Source organism: Macrotis lagotis, chromosome 1 (genome assembly GCF_037893015.1).
Source record: "Macrotis lagotis isolate mMagLag1 chromosome 1, bilby.v1.9.chrom.fasta, whole genome shotgun sequence".
In the NCBI taxonomy this organism is placed as follows: domain Eukaryota; kingdom Metazoa; phylum Chordata; class Mammalia; order Peramelemorphia; family Peramelidae; genus Macrotis; species Macrotis lagotis.
In genome coordinates this window covers 655358654-655384721 of record NC_133658.1, presented here as the reverse complement: position 1 = coordinate 655384721, position 26068 = coordinate 655358654, and the positions used below count along the sequence as shown (strand labels likewise).

Here is a 26068-nt window from a genome sequence, read left to right as displayed (position 1 = left end):
GTCATATGAAAACCAATTCAAATGAGTTTCATAAACTTAAAAAGTATGAAAATAATTGATCTAACAATTATTAACTGGGTTAACAAAAACAAAAATAAAGAAAAATTTTCTTTTAGGGGATTTTGAATTATTTAAGATGTTAAAATGGAATTGTTTAGTTCATTCTCACTCAATCAGGGGTTGATTATCCAGGTTATGAATTAATTTATCTCCACCTCAGCTTCTTTTTCTTCTTACCATTTCCTGCCTTCTAGTCATTTTAATTAGGTCATATTACTTGGATGGATAAAATAAAAGAAATCTTAAAATTAGTCAATCAGGCTTCTTGTTAGCATTTCTAGTAAAAAAAATTCTTTAGGGAGAAAGGTGACATAAATGTTCAACTGCGGTGGGAAGATTATCTGTGAGCTATTATTTGTGTTAACTTTCTCCCCTATGATTACGGATAATTGAAAATCAGTTGCAGGAAAATATCTGTATAATGAGAATATAATTGGCTCCCTCTATTGACTGAAATGCTTTTCAGTTCTCATCTTAACAGTTTTATTAGATCCTTTCTGCTGAAATGCCTGAGGTTTCCTGAATGATTTATAGGGTTTTTATTTTTTCCTTTTAATACCACACTAACAGGATTGATAGAGTTTACAGCTGTGGTTTGATGTACACTCTTGTAGTAGAATTTCTCTGAAAAGGGATCTAATAAAAGAAGGCAAGCATAGTTAGGTCAATTCAATCAAGTCCTAGGTTGCTAAGTAATTGATGACTCATCTTAGATCTGCTTGCATTCATTACTGTAAAGAAGTGCTTCTCTTCTAGGCTCAAGGGAGAAGATGGATTTGCATTAATTATACTGGGAGTGGTAATATGTTTCTTCCACCATCACAAAAAAATCAAAAACATATTGTGCTTTCACTACACAGGGTTTTTTAAACTGATAGATATACCTCAAGATCTCTCCAAATAATTGCAGCTTTGCTGTATATATAATAACTTTAATGTTTTTTATAGTTTCCTCATCCCTAAAATGAGCTGGAAAAGGAAATGGAAATCACTATGGTCTTTGCTAAGGAAATCCCAAATGGGGTCATGAAGAGCCAGACACAGCTGAAAACAACTGAATAACAAAAATGAAGGTTTCATTCATTAATATCAACCTATTCCTTATGAAGAAGTGAGTGCTTTGGTTTGGTTTTGTGTGTATGTACTTAAGAAAAAAAATTTAAGTTGTTAAAATGGAATTGTTTAATCCATTCTCAGTCAACCAGGGGTTAATTATCCAGGTTATGAATTAATTTATCTCTACCTCAGCTTCTTTTTCTCCTTATCATTCCCTGCCTCAATTTTTTTTGGTCAGGGCAGTTAAGTGGCAGTGGATAGAGCATGGGCCCTGGAGTCAGGAAGACCCGAGTTCAAATGTGACCTCAGACATTTAATACTTACTTTAACTGTGTGATCTTGGGCAAGTCACTTTTTAACCCCATTACCCTGTAAAAATAAAAAAAATGGGCTCATTAAAAAAAGTAGAGGTTGGTTTTTTTTAGCAAGTTGATTATTAACGGGACAAGTTTCCTATAATTGCATTAGGAGAAGAGGATCCCTTGAAGCATGTGTGGAAAGTTGTCTGCCTCCTGATCTCCTTCTGGTGGGACCACATTGCTCTGGCGTTCTGGCTAAACATGGTTGGGAGCCACTGTTCCCAGCTACTAGTGGATTCAATCCTTAAGGTCTTAAGCACTGAGACAAGACAATTCATTCATAAAGAGAAAGGGAATACACGATTATTAAATGTCTACTGCTTTTATATATATTATTCATTTGACTCCCAGATAAGTCCTCATGACTGATCCCTGAAGTCAAAGAGAACGATCCACAGAATCAGTGAGAACTTTAAAACAAGACAAAACCTTTTCCTTTTTGAGCATATCATTAGGACTTGGGAGGGGGGAGGGAGTTAAATTCCTTCTTCATTAGTATGCATCAGCCATGGGATGATCTACCAGACAAGCCTCCCTCTTACTACTAGAAATATTTCTCTAATTTCAGGCTTTATGGAATTGGCAAAACTTAAAAACACAATTTAAAACACAAAACACTTTAAAACACAGTATCTAGAGTTAGAGAATCTAAGAATTAATCTAAGAGATCATCTAATCTCCTCATTTAACTGGGAAGGACAACTAGAACATATAAAAATATAGAGAGAATAGAAGTAAAGTTAATATAAACTTATATCTGCCATCCTATATTGCATAGACATATACACACAGTAACAAAATAGGCATTTAATAAATGTTTATATGCTATTTATAGTTTAAATACATATGTGCACATACACTCTAACAAAGTAGGTGCTTAATGAATGTCTTTTTATACTTTATAGACAGGTGTGTTAATGTACACACCGCCACAAAGCAGTCACCTAGTGATAATGATGATCTTCCTTTCTCAAAGACCATGAGGTCATGACTTGGATTGGACTGTGGAATTGGGGAGGACTGTGCTGAGTCACCAGTCTCACTGTCTCCTCCGGAGCCATCCAATGGGCTGAACATGGATCAGGACCACCGGAGATGGCCTTGGGTGCGAGGCAATGAGGGTGAAGAAGTGAGGTCCTCCTGACGCTCTACCCACTGCGCCATCTAATCACTTAATGCTGGTTTGTTGTCTAAGCAGTCATAAAAAGTGGTGGTTTGAGAGGAAAGGCCTAAGCAGTTGAAGGGGAAGAGAGCTTCATGCAGAAGCCCACCACCCCCGGTCTATCACGGGTCGCACCGCAGGAGAGAGCAAACATCCATTCCAAGGGAGGAGCTCGCAGAGTTGCCCACGGGGCCCCGGACCACGCGCCAGAGCATCAAATGCTCCCTTTGCTCCAGTCAGTCGCGTGAGAACTACAGTTCCCAGGATGCTCCGGGCGAGAGGGCGCTTCGCGCATGCGCGGGGCCCCATGCCGGTAGAGCGGTTTGTTCGAAGTGGTGCTTGAAGCAGCCTCGGACACAAGTAATGTTAATAGAGCCAAAAAGGATCCTCGGTCGGTCGTTGGGTGAGCGTGCTGGGGCTTGGGGGGGCTGGGCATGAGGAGTGTGGACTCCGCCCCTCCCCCCGCGCCGTGCCCCGGCGCCCAGGGGTGGGGGAAGGGCCGGACGCCAGGAGAGCGGGGCCTCCCCGGCTCCGCGACGGACGGTGGTCAGGAGTAGCCTCTCGCGCACAGATGGGGAAACTGAGGCCCAGGGAGAGGAAGGGGCCCGCCCGAGGGCGCGGGGCCGTCCTGGCCGCGGCCGCCGGTCAGGAGGACCCGGCCCGAGCCCGGCCAGACACTCCGCCTGTGAGGCCCGGCTCGGTCAAAGCTCCCTGACCCCTGACCCCTGACCCGCCCAAGAACTGCCAAAGAAGGAATAACTCCGCAGGAAGAGTGGCAACTAGAAACACGAGTAACACGCTCTTGCGCATATTGTATATGTAAACTAATAATTAAAAAACAACAATATTGGGCCTGCGCAGTACAGACCCTAGATCGGGATCTGGGAGTCAGAAGTCTTGAGTTTGAGCCCCCGTGGTGATACTGCTTATGTAAGACCTCTTTTCCCTCATCTCTAAAATTAGGGGGTTGGGCTGGAACAAGAGTTTTAGTTTTGTGTGTGTGTGTGTGTGTGTGTGTGTGACATGACCACCTTTGTGTGACTATGTCATGGCAACACTCTCAAAGTCTCTCTTATGAACCATGTGCAGCATGGAAGGCACTGGTGTAGGAGGGATTAGTTAGCATTGGCATGCCCTCACCAGAGAAGGCCCTGGGTTCTATGAACAAAGCAGAATTGCAGGGTCTGGGAGGAAGCTGTTGATCTGCAAATTTAGAGAATCCATCCCAAATTTGTGAGTGACCTTTGGTAGAGCATTTCCTAACTTGTATTCTTCTGATCAACCACGTCTGGACACACTGCAGTTTGACTTAACACAGTGTTGTCATTTTTGGTCCTCTTCGAGAACAGACACAGCCAGCTAATAATAGCCATGGTTTCCGAGAAACCTAAGGTACAGGATATTTTTCTAGTGAGTGTAATATTGTTAAAAGGAAAGTACCCACCAAGTATCATAAACAGTTATCACTGGTCCAATGATATGAATGTTGTCATTTTTTAATTACAGATGGATTTGAATATTACAACAACCAGACCAATCCTTTCCCCGGTGAACAACAATGCTACAACTACTGAAGCATTCTCTGTATTTCAAAAGAGAATGAGAAGAGCAGAAGAGCAATCAAATACCTTAATAAATGACCTAATAATGTTAGGTTTGGATAGACAAAGGTAATATGAGATTAACTAGATTTGTTTAGTTTATAGGACTTTATTGATCACTCATTCCTTTAATAAAATAAAGTAAAAGCTATAGTTTAGAAATTTATTTTGGGGAGAGGTTTTGAGGGAGAGAAAAATGCTTGAAGCAGTTGGAAAGCCCAGTTTCTTAGAAACTTATTAAGAAAATGAATCAAGGTCATCTGTTGACTTAGTGGATGGAATGCTGTCCCTGGAATCAGGAAAGATCTGAGTTCAAATTCACCTCAAACATTCACTAGTAATGGGACCCTGGGCAAATCACTTCAACTTCTCTCTTCATCAGTTTCCTCAATTATAAGAGGGGATTTTTAATAGCACCTACCTTGCTGGGTTATTCTAAGGAACAAATGAGATATTTGTAAAAATGCCTGCCACAAAGAAGACACCATATAAATTATTCCCTCTTTCCCCTTTTCCTCAAATACTATTTTTATCATATCCTTCCCATTTTCAGGAATCAAAAATATTTCCTTATTGTCCATCTCACTCAACCTAACATTCCATTGGTTCCCCTGTATCTTTCCTTCATATTCCAACTCATTTCATTCATACATCTTCTAAATACAAATTGTTCATTCTCAATTCCATTTATTTCATTAATTTCATTTATATTTATTTCATTATATTTATTATAATTATAAATATAAATTATATTTATTTCATTAATTTATTAATTTCACTTCCATTAATTAATTAATTATACATCTCAGTATAAAATAGTTTCTTTTTACCTCTCCACCAATCTCATTCTCTCCATTCCCTCTCTCCACCTCAAAGCTCCCTTGTCCAAGAAACCTTTCTCAAATAGCCTGACCTCATTAAAACTTTTTAACTCTATATTCACTTAATAGTTTTGTGTTTAATTTCAATAATTTTGTAATTCTTACCTTAATTGATAACTGTTCTTGGGGATAAAGGAGGTTGTTTGTATATTTTACTCAACTAGATTTTAAATTTCTTATCTTAAGAGACATTGTAAAGAATATATCAAACAACTAAGTAGTAGGCTTCATTGTTAGAAAATATACCATATATTTTGTAGCAATTATATATTTCATACTTTCAGATTAAGCTGTAGCTATTAGGATTGATTTCCTGATTATTTTACTTGTTAATTATAAAGCTGAGAATATCAAAATTAATCTTGAAGTCATTGAGAAGTTTCTCAATAATCTCTAGTTCAACAGTAACCTCTAGCACAAAACACTTCAGTACATTAATAGGCCATAAGTTTGATTGGATTGAACAATAATCATAGATTTGGCATTCTTACAAGTAAAACAATTGTCACAATTCAGAACAAACAGATCATTTTATTTTTTTAAATTTTTTTCATTTTAAACTTAAATATAAAACCAGGAAAGAAAAAGGATCATTTCCAAATATACAGCAGAACATAAGAGGGAATTCAATATAAAAACAATAAATTTCCATTTCATGAAAATCCATTTCATAGATTCCCTATACATTGTTGTCAAAGCAGCCTAGCTTTTTCTGTGCTTCTAAGTTTTCTCTTGTCCTCTGTGTACTTTTATTTTTTCTTCCTCCCTCCCCTACCCTATAGAAAGCTACAATTATATGCAAATATATATATATATATTTACACACCTCTATACACAAATATATGTGTGCACATATATATAAGACCATTTTATGCACATTTCTATGTTACTTCTTCTTCTTCTGGAGTACAGTAGCATTTTCTTTCATAGATCCAAGTCTTTCCATGTTTTTCTCTCTCTTTTTTTTCTTCTTTTGATTTTTGCAAGGCAGTGGGGTTAAGTGACTTGCCCAAGGTCACACAGCTAGGTAATTATTAAGTGTCTGAGGTTGGATTTGAACTCAGATCCTCCTGACTCCAGGACCTATGTTCTATCTACTACATCTACCTGCCTCTTTACATGTTTTTCTAAATCAACCAGCTCATCATTTCTTATATCACATCAGTTTTCTTTCACAATCATATAGCACAGCTTCTTTAGACATTCCCAACTAAAGAACATCTCTCCTTTTAGCCCACCTGATAGGTGTTATTTTTCAAAGTTATTTTAATTTACATTTCTCTAATCAATAACGATTTAGAGTATTTTCTCATATGATTAGATAGGGTCTTGATTTCTTCATCAGAAAAACAGCCTATTCGCATCCTTTGATCATTCATCTATTGGAGGATGACATTTTATATTGTCATACCTTTAAATGATGTAGCACAATAATGAACAAAATTGGTAGCAATAGTTTCCTCTTTTAATTAAATTTATTTTAGCTTTAAAGTTCTGAGAGCCTGATCACTATTCCTGCTTTTTTTAAATAATAAATTTTACTTTATTTTATCTCTGTGCATTTCTCTTTTATTGTATTTCCTGAAAGTGATATATTGTTGAATTCAAATTTTTAATCCATTCTGCTGTCCAGTTCCATTTTATAAGTAAGATCATTCACATTCTGAGTTATAATTACTTGTGTATTTCTTTCCATCCTATTTTTCCTCACTTTCCTCCTGCCTTACCCTATTTCTCCTCATTAGTCTAATTAACTTCTACCCACTACTTTGCCTTCTTATTCCTTAATTCTACCCACAGTTCTAAGTGTCTCTCCCTATTTCTCTTCCCACCCTCCACCAAAATCTAAGAGCTTTGCCCTTATTCCCTCCCTTCCTAATTCTTAATCTACACACAATTCTAAAAGTTCCTCCTTTATAACCTATTTCTAGTTGGGAGTAAGGTTTCAACACTACCAGCCCTCCATTCTCACTTGCTTCTTCAGTATCAATTCTTTTCATGCCTCATTTGTATGAAATAATTACTTTTTATCTCTCCCTTCAGTTTTTTTAATCACTCCATCATACACAACTCAGCTCAGCCCTTTCTTTCAAAAGTGCTCAACTAATGAGTCATAAGCGAATTGATAAAACTTTCACATATAAGAAATATATATATATACATAAATATATATATATATATGTGTGTGTGTGTGTGTGTGTACATATATGTGTTTTTCACATATAGGAAGGCAGGAAGAAAAGGAAGAAGGGAAGAGGGAAAGGGAAGGAGGGAGGAGGGAAAGTAATAGCCTCTGTTTTGTATCCAGATACTATCAATTCTTTCTCCTGAGGCATATAAAATGCTATAGCATTTTCCATCATCATTCCTTTAGAATTGCCTGGAATCATTGTATTGCTAAGAGTACCAATCATTCATAGATAGTCATTGTACAATATTGTTTTTACTGTGTATAGTGTTCTGCACTTTAGCAATTTATGTAGTCTAGGTTTTTTTCCAAATCCTCCTTCAAATCTTTTATAGAACAATAACATTCCATCACAGGATATGAAAAGGCAGTTTTCAAAGGATGAATTTAAACCATCAATAACTATAGAAATATTCTAAATAAACTAATATGGAAAAATGCAAAATTAAAACCATTCTGAGGTTCTACATCATACTCATCAGATTGGGAAACAGAACAAAAATGGAAACTATCAGAGGGGTTGTAGGAAAACAAATATATTAATGCACTATGGATAGAGCTGTGAATTTGTCCAGCCATTCTGAAACACAATTTGGAATTATGCTTCAAGAGTCTATAATTATAGCTCAAGGAAAAGGAATGGCAATAAACTAGAAACTAAGGGAATGCTCATCAGTTGAGTAAGGACTAAACAAATTTTAATTTATGAGTTCAATGGGAAGCTATTGTGACCTAAAAACTTATTTTAAAAAATGGTTTTAAAGAAACATGAGAAAGACTCTCGTGTACTAATGCAGAGTGAAATGATTGGATTAATTTGTACAATAACAACATTGAAAAGTCAGATAATTATCAATTCAAGGATCAATCATGATTCCAAAGTAACAGTTATGAAGACTATTATCTGCCTACTCATAGAGAAGTGATGGACTCAGAATGGATGCAGAATGAAACACATTTTTTGAATGGATAAACATTTATTTTTCTAACTAAATGTGATGGTAATTTTCAACTCATTTTTTGCAAGATTTTTTTTCTCCCTTTCTTTCCTCCCCCCTGCAGAAAGCAAACTTAAATAAGCTATACATATAAATATGCTAAATATAGATTCAGATCAATAAAGAAAAAAGCATTAGAGAGAAAAAAAGATATATTACATAAGACAACTTTTAAAAATTGAAGATAGTAAGCTTTGGTCTGCATTTAAACTCCACAATTCCTTCTCTGGATATGAATGGCATTTTTCATCACAACTCTTTTAGAATTGTCTTTACTATATTGCTGAAATGTACAAGTCCACCATAGTTCATCATCACCCATCAGTTCATACAAGTCTTTTCTAGAAATCCTGACTAGTAACTAGTGTTACATTCATATTACACAATTCATTCAACTGTAACTCAATTTATGGACATCCCCTCAATTTTCAACATTTTGCCATCATGAAAAGGACTGCTATAAATATTTTTATGATTTAGCAGTGCTAATTGCTTCTTTGTGATCTAGCAGTGGTATTTCTGGGTCAAAGAATTAGCAGTTTTATTGCCTTTTGGGTATAGTTCCAAATTTCTCTCCAGCAAGGTTGGATCAGTTCACAACTTCATCAACAATGCATTAGTGGAGGCAGCTAAGTGGTGCAGTGGCTAGAGCACTGACCCTAGAGTCAAGAGGAACCTGAGTTCAAATCTGGCCTTAATAATTACTTAGCTGTGTGACCTTGGGCAAGTCACTTAACCCCAAAGCCTTGAGAAAACAACAACAACAATGCATTAGTGTCTCAGTTTTCCCACATCCCCTCTAAAATTATCATTTTCCATGTTGGCCAATCTTATAGGCGTGAGGTGGTATCTCAGAGTTGTTTTAATTTGCCTTTTTTTCTAATAAATAATGATTTAGAACATTTTATATGTAATTAAAGATAGCTTTAATTTCTTCATCTGAGAATTGCCTTTGCATATCCTTTTTTTTTAAGGTTTTTTTTTAGGGTTTTTTTTTCAAGGCAAACGGGGTTAAGTGGCTTGCCCAAGGCCACACAGCTAGGTAATTAAGTGCCTGAGACCAGATTTGAACCCAGGTACTCCTGACTCCAAGGCCAGCGCTTTATCCACTGCGCCACCTAGCCGCACTCCCCCCCCCCTTTTTTTTTAGGTTTTTGCAAAGCAAACGGGGTTAAGTGGCTTGCCCAAGGCCACACAGCTAGGTAATGATTAATTGTCTGAGACCGCATTTGAACCCAGGTACTCCTGACTCCAGGGCCGGCGCTTTATCTACTACGCCACCTAGCCACCCCTGCATATCCTTTGATGAGACTTTTTTGAACACGGACAAAATGGGAATTTGTTTTGCTTGACCATATATATTTGTCAGAAGGTTATCTTTACTTTTTCAGTTGGCAGTAGTAAGTTAGATAGATAATAGCACCAAAAATCCTGCCATAAAATTTTTGTACATATATAGGACCTTTACCTCTTTCTTTGTTTTCAAGTATAGGCAGGAGTACAACTGGGTCACTAAGCATTGTAATAACTTTTTGTATTTAATTTCAAATTGCTTTCCAAAATAGTTAACCCATTTAAAATAACTACAAGACTTTTTCAAATACTTAGTAGTCTGGGCAGCTAGGTGGCATAGTGGATAAAGCGCCGGCCCTGGAGTCAGGAGTAACTGAGTTCAAATTTGGTCTCAGACACTTAATCATTACCTAGCTGTGTGGCCTTGGGCAAGCCACTTAACCCCGTTTGCCTTGCAAAAAAACTAAAAAAAAAAAATAATTGGTAGTCTACCTACTAAGAAATGCAGAAGAACTATATAAATACAACTACAAAGTACTATTTACAAAAATAGACAGTACTAAATAATTGAAGAAATATTAATTGTTCATGAGAATGACTTAAAATGAAAAAATGGCACTGCTACCTAAATTATAAATTCAATGCCATGCCAATCAGACTTCCAAAAGATTACTTTATAGAATTAGAAAAATAATAACAAAATTCAAGAAGGTGAAAGAAAACAATGGGGAAAATGGAAATGGAGGGGACCTAGTAATAACACCAAATCGAAAACTCTATACAAAGTAGTAATGCCCAAAACAGATCGGTATTGGTTAAAAATAGATCAATCAGTGGTATAGATTAAGTATACAAGAAGGCAAAACAAAACATTTGGAAGTAAACAAATATTGTAACCTTATGTTCCATAAAAACAAAGACTCCTGGGTAACTGGATAAGAATTCACTGTTTGATAAAAACCTCAAGGGAAAATTGGATAGCAGTATGGAAGATATTAACTTCATACCCATACCAAATAAACATCAAGCAAAAATATGACCTATATATAAAGAAATCACATAAATAATTTAGAGAAGCATGGGAAAATAGTAATAAGAGAATAGTTTACAACCAGATGTTATCCTTATTTTACAGATAGAAAAACTGAGGCTCAGAGAGATTACATTATTTGCCTAGGGTCTAGAACACAGATCTTACTGGGGTCCAAGTTCTGTCTACCACATTGTTTTGTTCCTCTGTTCTGCATTTCATTGAAGTGTTAAGAATATCATTAGCTAATTTGTTCTTTAGCTAATTTGTCTGGTAATGTTTAGGATACAAATTATAGCCATTTTCATGATTATATGTGCTGACTTCAAAATAACTAAAACTTGCACTGTAAATTTTACAGAAGTTTACTTTTTTTAATTAGTCTTCAGACTTTTTCTGCAATACCTTTAGAGGATTCTGAGAACCAGAAGATCATTCATCCTCTCCAGGCCAGGGAGAGAATAATGCTTGTGGAAGAAAATAATGTTGTGTGGAAGAATTGTGAATCTCTGGTGAATCGTATGTTCCATCTAGAAAACATCATGCAAAATCTGAAGGCGAAAATCTCACAACTTCAGATTAAAAAAGAGTTGAAACCACAAAATTCAGGTATATATAGAGAAAAAAATGAGAGCAGAAGCTTGATATTTGCCTTAGCTCTTGATATGCTAGTGTTTTGTTTTATTTCTTCTTTCTAATGCTTGTTTTGGGTATAATGGTGGTGCATGGTTTTATATTGTTCAATAGTTTATCTGAGAGATCAGCTGAATGCACTAGGGGAAGAACATTCACAAGATCTGAAGGAGATGCATCTGGAAGTCATAAATTTATATAAGCAACTGAGAGATGTTAAGGAAGAAGGAGACAAGGCACAAGATGAAGTTAAAAGATTGAGTGCTGCACTGGGTATTGCAGCAACACCAAAGGTTTGACCCTAGTGATGTGTTCATTTAAGTTCAAGTTTCAATAGTGGCAGGACTGAGGCAGTCCTTGAAGACTAACTCTTCAAAGTAGGCTTGTTGACTTCAATTTGCTTTTGCTGGCACATGGTAGGTGTTGAATAAATGCCTGTTGACCTGAGACTAACAGTACAATTGAAATTTTTAAGCAATTGAGTGGTATCAGCAATCACATATTTGAGTTCCTTTATCTGCAAGGTACTGGAGGGAGAGTAATACAAAGAAGTATGATTATTCTGAAATTAAAGTCCTTACAACCTAATTAAGGAGGAAAGATATTAACAAATGAAAAAATGATATAAAAACATAATGGGTGTTGTGTTAGAGAGAAATGCAGGATTAGTGACCAAATGATATACATAGACAGTAAGTTCCATGGATTCAGAAGAAATTGAGATCCCATTAGTCTAGGAAGGAGCTGGAACTTTACCTCGAATGATATATAAGTACAAGAACATTAAGACAAAGGATCACCAGTTGAACTTGATAGAGCAGAGAGTTGTTATTTTATTTTTTTTTTAGAAAAGAATACTTGAAGATAAAATTGAAAATAAATAGGAATGGTAGAAGCCCTGGATGCCAGATTAAGGAATCTGAATTTTCTCCACCAAGCTGCAGAGAGTAATTAAAAGGTTTTGTATAGGAGAAAAATGTGGTTAAAAGCATTAATTTAAGAAGATAAATCTCATTAGCAACATTCATATTTGATTATGGATATAAGAGTCTATAACAGTTTAAACAGTCCTGAGGGTCTGAAACTAGGACTTCTATAGTGAAGTTGAACAGAAAACATTATGAAGAATGAAATAATGGAGTTTGTATGCTACTTCTTCCCTCTAACTTAATATTTAAAAAATGACTTAGATTTTTAGCCCAAATGACTGTGATAATTATAAAAACATGAAAGACAGATGAGTATAGATTATTATTTTGTAGACACTGAATTTGAGGCAAAAATAAGAAATCTAAAAAAATGGCAGTTAATAGTTGGAAGTGTGAGGCTGGATTTTAAGGGGATCTATTCAAGTTAGAGAAGAATGTTTAGAAACTGCCCAAATAGAGGTGATAGTCTTAGAAATGGATTGGGGGACAGCTAGGTGTCACAGTGTATAGAGCACCTGGAGTTAAGAGGGCCTGGGTTCAGATTTGATCTCAGACAATAATTGCCTACCTGTGTGACCTTGGACAAGTCACTCTTAACCCCATTGCCTTAAATTTTAAAAAAAAGAAGAAATGGATCAGAATTGTGTAAAAAGTATGGAATATGCATATTTTAGTGATAGATAAAAGAAAAAAAAATCAAAGAATGAGTGGTCAGGAGGATAGAGAAGAATATAGTCTAGTAAACTAGGCTGTGGTCATAAATGACAGTCTTTTTTTCTTCAAGCCTTCTACACCACCCCTTCTTTTACCTTCTCAACTAAAGACTGCCTTTTCCTCAAGAAAATTAAGCCATTAGCTGTGAGCTCCTTTGCCATCATGATGCTCTCCCTTCTCTCTTATAGATTCTGATGTCATGATCCTTCTCCTTGTTAATGCCAGCTCCTCTACTTGTATTCATCCTATACCCTTCCACCTTTGTATCATATTGCTCTTCCAATTTCAGTCATCTTCTCTTCTCTCCTTGATGTTCATCAATCTCTCCCTGTCTTCCTTCCTTATGGCCTATAAACACATTTCCTCCATCCTTTAACAAAACCTTCCCTAAACCCTACTATCAAGGTCTCTTCTTCCTTTTTCAGTTAGCCTCCTAGAAAAAGCTAACTACAGAGGGAAGAGGTAGAAGGGAGTAGAGATAATCCTCCCTTCCTCACTCAAAATGAGAAGAAAAGGCCAAAATGATTCAGCAGGAATACTTTGTAAGTGACATGTTGAATAATCTTTTTTTTTTAAAGATTTTATTTGAGTTTTATAATTTTTCTCCAAAACTTACTTCCCTCCCCCACCCCACAGAAATTAATTTGTCGGTCTTTACTTTGTTTCCATGTTGTACATTGATCTAAATTGAGTGTGATGAGAAAGAAATCATATCCTTAAGGAAGAAACAAAAAGTGTAAGAGATAACAAGATCAGACAATAAGATATCTGGTTTCCCCCCCTAAATTAAAGGAAATAGTCCTTGAACTTTGTTCAAACTCTATGGTTCTCTATCTGGATGCAGATGGTATTCTCCATTGCAGACAGCCCCAAACTGTCCCAGATTGTTGCACTGATAGAATGAGCAAGTCCATCAAGGTTGATCATCACCCCCATGTTGCTGTTTAGGTGTACAGTGTTTTTCTGGTTCTGCTCATCTCACTCAGCATCAGTTCACTCAAATCCCTCCAAGCTTCCCTGAATTCCCGTCCCGACATACATATGCCACAGTTTGCTAAGCCATTCCCCAATTGAAGGACATTTACTTGATTTCCAATTCTTTGCCACCATAAACAGGGCTTCTAGGAATATTTTGTTCAAGTGATGTTTTTTACCCTTTTTCATTATCTCTTCAGGGTATAGACCCAGTAGTGGTATTGCTGGATCAAAGGTTATGCATATTTTTGTTGCCCTTTGGGCATAGTTCCAAATTTCTCTCCATAAAGGTTGGATGAGTTCACAGCTCCACCAACAGTGTAATACTGTCCCAAATTTCCCACAACCCTTTCAACAATGATCATTTTCCTTCTTGGTCATACTTGGCCAGTCTGAGAGGTGTGAGGTGGTACCTCAGAGAATCTTTAATTTGCATTTCTGTAATAATGATTTAGAGCAATTTTTCACATGGCTATGGATTGCTTTGATTTCCTCATCTGTAAATTGCTTTTGCATATCCTTTGACCATTTGTCAACTGGGGAATGGCTTTTTTTTTAAATATGACTCAGTTCTCTGTATATTTTAGAAATGAGTCCTTTGTCAGAATCATTAGTTGTAAAGATTTCCCAATTTACTACATTTCTGTTGATCTTTGTTACAGTGGTTTTATCTGTGCAAAAGCTTTTCAATTTATTGTAATTGAAATCATCTAGTTTGTTTTTGGTGATGTTCTCCATCTCTTCCTTAGTCACAAACTGCTCTCCTTTCCATAGATCTGACAGGTAAACTAGTCCTTGATCTTCTAATTTGCTTATAGTATTGTCTTTATGTCTAAATCCTGTATCCATTTGGATCTTATCTTGGTAAAGGGTGTGAGGTGTTGGTCTAATCTAAGTTTCTTCTAACTTCCAATTTTCCCAGAAGTTTTTATCAAAGAGAAAGTTTTTATGGGTTTATCAAACAGCAGATTACTATAATCGTCTCCTGCTATTGCACCTAGTCTATTTCACTGATCCACCACTCCATTTTTTAGCTAATACCAGACAGTTTTGATGACTGATACTTTATAATATAATTTTAGATCTGGTAAGGCTAAGCCCCTTTCTTTTGAACTTTTTTCATTAAATTCATGGAAATTCTTGACTTTTTATTTCTCCATATGAATTTACTTACAATTATTTCTAACTCATTAAAGTAATTTTTTGTAATTTTGATTGGTAGGGCACTAAAAAGTTAGTTTAGTTTTGGTAGCATTGTCATTTTTGTTACATAGCTCTACCTATCCATGAGCAGGTTGATGTTTGCCCAGTTATTTAAATCTGATTTAATTTGCGTGAGAAGTGTTTTATAATTGTTTTCAAAAAGTTTCTGAGCCTGTCTTGGCAAATAGACTCCCAGGTATTTTATATTGTCTGAGGTTACTTTGAATGGAATTTCTCTTTCTAGCTCTTCCTGCTGTATCTTGCTAGACATATATAGAAAAGTTGAGGATTTATGAGGGTTTATTTTATATCCTGCAACTTTGCTAAGATTGCTAATTGTTTCCAGTAGTTTTTTGGATGATTTCTTGGGATTCTCATGTTGAACATTCTTAAAGAGTAAAGCAAGCACTTTATAAATGAGTTTTGCAGTTTTATGTGGAATGCTCTCTTGCTCCGTGCTTATGTATATTAATTTTATTTATGCTTTGAGTTCAGAAGTAAAAAAAAAGAATTAATTTTTTTCCTACACTTAATGCTACCACCCCTCCTCTGATTTATTTGCAATCTGGCTTCTAACCTTGTCACTCAGTTGTAATAACTTTTGTAGTTACCATTGATCTCTTTATTGCCATATCTAATGGTTTCTTCTCGGTCTTCAATCTTTTTGACCTCTCTGCTGTATTTGACCCAGTTGATCTCCCTCTTCTAGCCTAGATCAGAGATTCTTAATCTTTTTATATCATGAATCTCTTTGGCAGTCTGGTGAAGTCAAATTATATTAAATTAAAGATATTTTTTCCCATCTAAGTAGTAGATCCCTGATATATAGACAAGGATCCCTTTGAGTGTCTTTGGATCTCAGGTTAAGAACTCTTACTTTAAATTCTCTTTTCCTCAATCTCTTCCTACTAGCTGATCTTTCTTTCTTTACTAATACATCTTCTCCATCATCATCCCTAAATGTGTCTGTCCTGAATCCTCCCCTCTTTATTAAACTCCCTCTCTTATGTACCTTATCAGTTCCCCTAATTATAATTGTTATATCATTATAGATGACTAGTAGATTTATGTAGCCAGGCAATCCCAGAACACATATGTCCTTGAGAAAGCTCAAATTCAGCATGTACAAAGGGAACTAATTATCTTTTTTCTACATCTCTTCCAAATATCCTATTTTTATCAAGAACTTCACTCTCCTTCCCCATCACCCACATGTATAACTTCAGTTAACATTATTCATTTCACTGTCTTTCTCACTCTACACATCCATTACAATCACCAAATCTTGTCATTTCTGTCTCCATAATGTCTCTTAAATCCATCTCCTCTTTTTTTTCAGTCAGTCCCTTAGCTGATGTTATGGCCTCCTAGTTTTACCTGAACTAAGTCTCTCCTCTCTCCATTCTATTCTCCACTTATCTGACAGTCATTTTCCTAAAATTTAGCTCTGACTATGTAAATCCCATTAAATACATTCTAGTGGCTCCCTATTATAGAATATACAATATAAACACCTCTCTTTGACTTGGTCCTCCTTTTTTTACACAGAGATCCAGTCAAATGGAACTTTTCTGTTACACATAGCACTTCATTTCCTTTCTCTGTGTTTTGATACTGGCTGTCCCCAAGCATAGCACTCCTCCTTCACAGCTGCTTTATAGATCCCTCACTTTCTTCAAGTCATAGCTCATGTACTATGTTCTAGATGTAGTCGTTTTTGATTCCCCCCCAATAACCTTTTTATATGTATTTTGCTTTATATTTATTCTATTTATGCTTATTTATATATGCATATGTTGTCTTTCCTTAAAAACTTATTCTCTTTGAGAGTAAAAAATGGCTTAATCTTTTTGCCTTTGTATTCCTAGCACTTGCATGGAGCATGGTTCATAACAACTCTTAATAAAAACTTGCTTTTTATTGATATTTTAAAATATAATGGAGTTATTAAATAAGACCTGAGGAAAAAATCTATTATATTTTCCAAGAAGTTCATTAACCTTTCATTGTACAGTTTTGTAACAATATAGGAATGAGAGACAAATTTCAAGGAATCAATAGAGATGGGATGAATAGTAAAGTGTTAAATATATCAAAGCAGAGAGTTTTGACTATGAAAGGAAGGTTAAAAAAAGATTCTAGTTAGAGGCCCCAGTAGGATCAAGCTAAAGTTTTTTAGATTATAGACATTGAATCTCAGAATTTGCCCACAAAGCTGGTAAATAGTATCTCTCACTCCCCCGCAAATGTTTTTAAACAAGTGATTCTATAAAACCTCCCTTTTCCCCAAATTTTAGTATATCATTCATAGTTTAATAGAAGCAGGTTTTTTTGTTTCTAACCTTTTGGGGAGTTCCCATATGTAATGATCACGCGCTATAATTTAGAAGTTGGATTATTAGTAAAAGGCTATTTTACTTTATATTTTTATAGTATATATATTATATTTTATATTTATATTTTCCTTTATATTTATATTTTCCTAATTCACTCATAATGAGAGCATACTTTTTTTCCCTCTCACTTTATTTTTCTTAAGGTTTCTCTACCTTTGTGGGGGGAGGATTTTATTTACTTTTACAACAAGACTATTTTGATAATGTGAAAAAGATACATTTTTTTTGAGGTTTTTGCAAGGCAAATGGGGTTAAGTGGCTTGCCCAAGGCCACACATCTAGGTAATTATTAAGTGTCTGAGGCCGGATTTGGGATTTGAACTCAGAGACTCCTGACTCCAGGGCCGGTACTCTATCCACTGCGCCACCTAGCTGCTCCCTGAAAGATAAAATTTTTAAAAATCATAATGAGAAAAAACAAGCACATGTTCTAGCAGCAGTATTGCTAGAGAAACTTTGATTGTTAACTTTATTAAACCTTTGCATTTAGAAACTTTGCCTTTCTCCTAATTTTAGATGGATGCTACAGTTGGTACAGAACAGCTGAAAGCCAAAAAATACAAAGTGACCCATAAAATTCAGGAGGTAAGGCAAAAGGTCACTGGAAGATGATTGGGATTGTGGGATGGAATACAGTAAAGAGGTAACTGACCTTAGAGATAAGAAGATCTGAGTTCAAATCATTTCTCTGTTATACTAGCTTTATGATCCTGGGTAAGTCATTCAACCTTTTAGTGCTCCTGTAAATTCCAGAGGAAGTCCCAACCTCACTGGTAAAACTGACAATCACAAGGGGTATTTCTCTTTTAGTCATTGCTGGTAAGATCCTTGCCAGAATTCTTGTCATTAGGCTGATCCTTCACCTGGAAGATGATCACCTCCCTAAGAGCCTGTGTGGCTTCAGAAAGGATAGAGGAACAGTTGATATAGTGTTTGCTGCCTGACAACTTCAGGAACATAACAGAGATCTGTATACAATATCTGTAGCTCTGACCAAGGCCTTTGATACTGTCAATTGTGAAGATTTATGGAAAATTATGTCAAAATTTGGTTGCCTGGAGAAGTTCATCAGTATTGTACATCAATTCCATGATGACATGCATGCCTGAATGATGCTCTTGAGATTTCCCAGGCACCAATGGAGTAAAACAAGGATGTGTCCTGCCTCCCATACTTTTTAGTATATTTCAGTCATGATATCAAACATCTTCAGTGAGGCCAAACATGGCCTCAAGGTCAGCTACTGTACTGATGGCAAATTCTTCAACTTGAAAAGGCTACAAGCCAAGACAAAGTGGAAGGAGTGTTGGTACATGATCTTCTGTTTGCAGATGATTGTTCATTCAATGCAGCCTCTGAAGCTGAGATGAAACAAAGTATGGATCTATTCACTGCTGCTTGTGTTCATTTTGGTCTAACAATCAACACCAAGAAAACCCAAGTGCTCTGTCAGCCAGCACCATACCATCTATACATGGAATCATGAGGTACAGCAAATGGAGAAGTTTTGCATACTGTAGACAAATTCACTTACCTTGGCAGTGTCCTTTCCAAGGAGGTACACATTGACATGAGATTGACACTCGCATTGCCAGAGCTCATTCAATATTTGGGAGACTCTGAAAGAAAGTGTAGGAGAGAAGAGGTATTAGACTGACTTCCAAACCAAAGGTCTATGGAGATGTTGTGCTGACCTCATTGCTTATGCCTGTGAAATCTGGACAATCTACCAGTGCCATATCAGGAAACCAAATCACTTCCATTTAAATTGTCTTAGGAAGATTCTGAAGATCATCTGGCAGGAGAAGATACCAGACACTGAAGTCCTTTCTTAAATTAAATTTCCTAACATTCCAACATTACTGCAGAGAGTATAACTACAATGGACTGGACACATTGTTAAATTGTCAAAAAAACTATTTTACGGAGAACTCACATAGGGAAGCACTCACAAGGGTGCCAGAAAAAGAGATACTGAGATGCCCTGAAGGTCTCATTGAAGAACTTTCGATTTGATTGTACAGCATGAGAGACACTGGCACAGGACCTCCCAGCATGAGGGTGTACCCTCATCAGAGAGGGTTTTGTGCTCTATGAGGAAGGCAGAATTGAAGCAGCTCAAAGGAAACATGACATCTGGAAGTTTAGAGTATCCACCCTTGGTGTACATATGGACTATTTGTGCCCAACCTGTGGTAGAGCATTTCAAGTTTGTATTGTTCTGATCATCCAAAGTAGGACACACTGTAATTTGTCTCAAACATAGTGATGTCATTTTGATCTTCTTTGATAGAGAATGACAAGAACCAACCAACCAACCATTACTAAACCTATGTCTCAAAAAAATAAAAGAAGAAAAGGACTCATAGATATGAAAATATTTACAGTTAGAACCTGATTAATGAAATGATCTCAGTTGTTTAAATTCATGCCAATAAAAGTTGTAATTGTATGAAATATGACAATTGGTTCCAATGGAAATATAGAATGCAAATTTGAATAGTTACAAGTACTTTTCTGAATTCATCATTTGCATTTATCAGGACATGGCTGTATACCAATTCTTTTTGAGATATCATAGGGAAATCATAGGTGCAATCAGTTCCCCATGCCAATGAGGTGGATAGACTTCAGATGTTAACAGTCATCTAGGACATAGCTTTGAGGCATCATGGTACTGTTCTGCAATAACAATTGCTTTTTAAAAAGTGAATGCATTTCCAACAAAATTGATATGTTAAGTAATAATTTGGGTATACTATGAACTTTGTCAGCAAGAAAAAGAAAACCGCAACCAGCTGAACCTACTACAATGCACACATAGGTGTATACATCAACCATCTACTAACTTCGGGGTGTCATTGGGCAAGGTTAGGTAACAATGCTTCACAATAACAATCTGTAAACCTTTCTCATAATACTTCCACAAGCAAACAACATGTCTTTTTCATATTGTATATCTTCTTAGCAGTAGGAGCTGTGGGCAGAAGAGAATTGATTCAAATCCATGAATTCCTCTACTCACCTAACCCCTACTTCCTACCCCTAGAATTGCTGTCCACCAAGATCATTGTCAGCTGTAGCTACCAACTTCCCTAGACTGGTGCCAAGCTAAGGAACAGCCTGATGAAGCTGATACCATCACTAATTATTGTAGCATTTATGAATTTCTTATTTGACTTACATAAAATTGTACTACTGTGTTCTTTAGTTTCCTATCTTTTTTGGGTGTCACTGACAGAGTATTTGAGTATTGTGCCCTAACTCTATTTCCCCCCCTAAAGTCTTGTGATTTCTGTTGCTTAATTTTTCAAAGCAGGATGATTTTTAGGAATATATATGTTGAGTTATAGCAGAATTGACCATATATTGAAATGAGAAGTCAGGAGACCTGATTACTAATTTTCTGCCACTAAATAGATGTCTAACTTTTTGCATCACAAGTTTTCTCCAGACCTCAGTTTCCTTATCTATCAACTTAGGAAAATGGGCTAAATCATCTCTAATATACCTTTCAGCATTAATATTCTTATATAGTAATATCAGGAATACTCAAAAAAGACATTTTCTGATCTCCAAGGAAAGTAGTTAGTATAAAACCTCTGCAGTTTACCTAGGAGAAGCATGGAATGGCTCCTGAGATAGATTTTTATTTTTAAGTTTATGTGTAAAAATTAAGGTTACCATTTTAATAAGCATGATTTCAGGACTCCAGTCATAACCTCATTTCCCCCTATTTCACAGTGGTTTACAGATAAAAGCATTAAGGTAAGGGAGGGGCAACTGTTAGAAATTGTGATAATTTATAGCAAGGGAGATCATTAATAAGAGACAGTATGATATAATGAAAGATGATGGAAATTGGAATCAGAAAACTATTGACTTAAATTCTTGTTTATATTAACAAACATATGCTAAGTACCTACACTGTGCTTACAAAAAATTTCTACCTTTAAAGAGCTTACATTGTACTGGATTCCTGTATGGCAAATAACCATACTGAACTTCACTTTTCTCACTTTAGAGGTCATCATATTTACACAAAATGGTTGCAGGCAAAGTGCTTTGTTTTTGAAACTTTATGGAACTTACTAAAACTTGCTTGTCATGATGTGCCCTCGGAGAATCCAGCATCACTTCCCTCCAAAACAAATAAGTCTTATTAAAAGCATAGTAGCCTAAGATAATCATATTTATATATTTCTAGAGCTTTCTGAACTTATAAAAGTGACCCAGAATGCTCTTTTAGATGTTTCCATTGTCTAATACTCAATTTAATAAGTATAATATAGCTCTAAATCAAAAGTGTGTTGAATGAAATTACCTTGAAAAGAAATACCCTAGTATTATAATTAACCTAAAATTTCCTTTTTTAAAACATTTCCTAGGCATTTTATTCCTATTCTAAATTATTAGGCTTAATTAGGGAAATTCATGTTTTTCAAATACAAATATGTGTGTCTTAAGCTTGTGAATAATGAAAATAGAACTCAAAATAGCAAGAATAGTTGTGAATTATATTTAACCAGATTAAACCATATTTGACCAGTATTTCTAACAAATTCCTTGGATAGGTTGAAAGTGCACACCATTCAAATGGAGGTTTTAATACAATATCAGTGACTTTTGTTTACTTTGATAAATGAGAGTTCTGGTTCTTTTAGCCTTCTCCAGAGTAAGGGAGCAAGATAAGAGTACCTAGGATACTTTCATAATAAGCTCAAAATTAAGTCATCTGCTTACATTTTTTATTTTCTAAATCATAGAATTTAGAAGTGAAACTTCAGCTATCTAATCCTAACCCCTTAAACTGAGGCTCAAGGCATTAACTGACTGCTCAAGGTCAAATCAGTAGTAAGTGGCTGACTCAGTTTATTCTATTACAAAGAAACAAAATTTCTGAATTATAGAGTGTTGATAAGGTGGTATTATGTGGTGAACTGGTGACAGTTATTTTATTAATTTTTCCAAGTCAATATGATCTTCAGTTAGTCTTCGGTGATTTAATATCTGTGTTGCCTTGTAGCTAAGGGAACAGCCATCTCAGGAGAAGAATCTTCAGGAATCTCTTGAGGAATCCCTAGCAGCTCAGCTCTACAGAGTGCAGGATATGGAAACAACAGTTGAGTTGGAGCGAGGACAGGTAGGTGAGAATCAGGATTCTTCTGTTCATTTTTATGATGAAGTCAATTAGGAAGAAAATGTACTACTTATCTAAATCCTTAGAAATGTTCATAATTTTGCCTAGAGTTAATAATCATTCATTTTCCTTTAATAATACTCTGAAAACAATTTTATTCAAGTTTTTTTTCTCTGTCATAGTAAACATATTGGAGACAACATGGTATAAAGGAAGAAAAGCAAGCACTTGAGGCAGAAGACTTGGGTTTAAGTTCTGGATGTGCTATTTACTGTTTCATGAGCCTATCTCTTTGGGCAAGTCTTAGGTCTTTAGAAAAGTTTTCTTATTTAAATAGTCTCTAAAGGCTCTTCTAGTCTTAACATTATGCAAATCTTTAATTATGAGTTTACTGACTGATATAAGGAAGACCAATAAGAAAACTCCAGGCAAATAAGATTTTATTTGGTACTAAATGTATCAGGCTTAACATCTCTTGATATGTTAGCTCTTTGAATTCTTGAACACAGCTCCACGTTTCCCATGGATCTTTTATTTTTGTCTTCAAACTAAACATCCCCATTTTCTTCAACTAATACTCATACATCATGGACTTAGGGCCCTTCCCCTTCCTCTGGACATTTTCCAGTTATTTGATCAATGCTCTTCTTAAATTAGAACAGACTGGAGGTGAGGTATGATGTAGCAGAGGGCAGGGGTACTATCACCTCATTGTTCCTGGAAGATATGCTCCTCTTTCTGCAATCCAAGATTACATTAATTTTTTTGTATGCCCTATCCCATGGTAGACTCATATTGACCTTGTAATCCTCTAAAAATCTCCAGATATTTTTCAGACAAACTGCCATCCTACCATGCCTTTTCTATCTTATATGTGTGCATCTATCCCCACTGAATTTCATCTTATTAGATTTAGCCCCATGCTCTAAGTTGTCAATATCTTTTCTTGAGTGACTTGGTCACTCAAGGTCAGTCAGTTAACTAGCAATGTTCCTGGCACTGTGCTAAGTCCCAGGGATACCAAAAAAACATAGCCATTGTGTTCCAAAGAGATTAAGAGATTTTTTTGTGATATACAAATTTGTTGATTAGACCATCTGTGTGCTTTTATTTAGATCATCAGCTAAAATTGTTAAATAGCAAAATGAAGCACATTGGGATATTCCAATGAAGACCTGCAAAGTTTTCACTGAACTTTTAATAACTACTCTTTGATCTGACAATCTAAACTATTGTAATCCATATGATTATATTATCATCTGATCTGTATCTCTTCATTTTTTATACTGAGATGATTTATCAAAAGCCTTGCAAAAATGTATTTATATGACATCCATAACACTACCACAGTTTAGTATATCTATTAAAATAGAAAATGAGGTTAGTCTGGCATAACATCTCTGTGACCACTGCTTCATTTTCTAAGTGTTCACCAACCCTCTCCTTAATGATATTTTCTACAATTTTTTTAAGAATCAAAGTCAAGTTAACTGGCCTAAACTTTGGAGACTATTCTCTTTTTCTTTTTAGAAACCTGAAATAGCATTTGCCCTTCTTCAATATTATGGCATTAATTGCTTTCTGTAAAAATATCACTGACAAGGTTCTACAATTGCATTAGCCTTTTTGCCCAGGTGTACATCTCTATCAGGGTACCTGTGAATTCATCAAAAGCAGCTAGTGTTCACTTATTGTCTCTTTATCTCAGATATGCTCTCTAGATCATTAATGTTCTATTCTTTCCAGTGTAAAAGTTGTTCTCTTTTGTAGAGAAAATAGAAAATAAGAGGGAAGGAGCTCTGCCTTCTTTATACTTTCATTTATCAGTGTCCTGTCCAACCCAAGCACAGAAGCTGCCCCTTCTTTGATCCTCCTTTTTTCCTCAACTTAGCCAAACAAACAAAAAAGCCAAAGCAAACCCCTTTTTGCAGTTTGAAGCTTATCTCCATAGCCTCAAACTCAGTCTTGGCATTAATTTTATGGGAAAATGTCACCTTTTTGTGCTCATCATCACCTATTGCTTGACCTAGCTCCCATTTACTATATATTTGTTTTTTAAATCAAAATTGTTTAGATGAATTCCCTGTGCACCAACTCAATGTATTCAGACATATCTCATTTCCCCCACCTCATTAGAGGGGATTCTCTTTGTCTTGAACATCTTCCTGGTCCTGCTAAGTTGACTTGCCCTCTATCATTTTAGTTCAGTCCACCTCTACCCATCTTTCCTCAGAACCCTTTAAAATCTGCTTCCTCAAAATTTAGAATATTTGTTAGATCCTAGGGGCACTTAACTTCTCTGGGCTTCGGCATCCTCAGCTTTACAATGGGGAAAATAATAGTACTTAACTCACAGCATTGTTGTGGAGATCAAATATGAATATGTGGAAAAGTACTTTGTGAACCTAAAAGCACTATATAAAATGTTAGTTTTTTCTTTATCATGATAGAATTAGAAAAATAGTTTAAATTCACTCAGCAATTTGATCATGTATCCTCAGACCATAGATTAAAGCAGGAAGGGGACCCTCTCATGTAAAGATGAGGAAACTGAAGTCCAAAAGCTGTAAAAGAATTGTTCAGGATTCCAAGTATCTGAAGTAAGATTCAAATTTGAATTGTCCCTGACACCAATTCTAATGCTTGCAGTTCATTGTATTATTTATCAACTAGCACAGGTTCACTGTTGTGGACCTTGGATTCTGTTGAAGTTTTTATTTTTTTTTAGTTTGTTTTTTTTTTTTTTTGCAAGGCAAATGGGGTTAAGTGGCTTGCCTAAGGCCACACAGCTAGGTAATTATTAAGTGTCTGAGACCGGATTTGAACTCAGGTACTCCTGACTCCAGGGCCAGTGCTTTATCCACTACGCCACCTAGCCGCCCCTGTTGAAGTTTTTAGATAATACATATCTACACATTCATTTTATTTTACAGAATTTAGAAGTTGAAAAGGACATAATAGACCTTCTTGTGTATCACCCTCATTTTACAGATGAAGGCATAAAGGTTTACAGAGGTCAAAATGACTAACTCAAGATCTTATTACTAGTTATAAAGAAAATCATGACTACAGAATAATTATGAAAGATATTAAGAGTTGAAATTTGCCCATAATAGTTTAAGTATTTTTTTTACTTCATAAAAATGAGATTTTTCCTATCTCAGGTAAAAGTTCTACAAGACTGCTTAAACCTGAGAGAAAATACAGAGACCACTGAAGAACAGTTACATCAGGAACAGCAACGAACAGCACAACTACAGTCTGATTATTTAAAGCTGAGGACTGAGCTAAGTATGAAAAGACACTTTATAGATCAGACTATTTTGAACTGATAAGATCTTTCAAAGAAAGATCTTTGTGTTGAAGTACTTAAATAGCTAATTCCTTTTATTTTTTATATTTATATTTATACTCATAAAGGATCCTAAATTCTCTGAGAGGTCTCTAGTA

At 35.6% G+C, this 26068-nt stretch overlaps 1 protein-coding gene across 4 annotated transcripts in view; it reads left to right on the top strand.

The window, feature by feature from the left end:
• Positions 1–2888: 2888 nt before the first annotated feature.
• CCDC150 (coiled-coil domain containing 150) overlaps positions 2889–26068 on the top strand; it is a 136313-nt gene continuing 113133 nt past the window's right edge. For 2 of the 4 annotated variants that reach the window (XM_074215429.1, XM_074215425.1), the window contains exons 1-7: positions 2889–3040; positions 4144–4307; positions 11011–11237; positions 11376–11554; positions 17995–18063; positions 22505–22621; positions 25783–25909. In XM_074215429.1, coding sequence (XP_074071530.1) covers positions 4144–4307; positions 11011–11237; positions 11376–11554; positions 17995–18063; positions 22505–22621; positions 25783–25909 — 883 coding nt within the window. In that variant the 5' untranslated portion in view covers positions 2889–3040. Of the gene's footprint in view, positions 3041–3120; positions 3568–4143; positions 4308–11010; positions 11238–11375; positions 11555–17994; positions 18064–22504; positions 22622–25782; positions 25910–26068 lie in introns of those variants that run through there. The other 2 variants (XM_074215427.1, XM_074215428.1) reach the window with 2 other exon arrangements.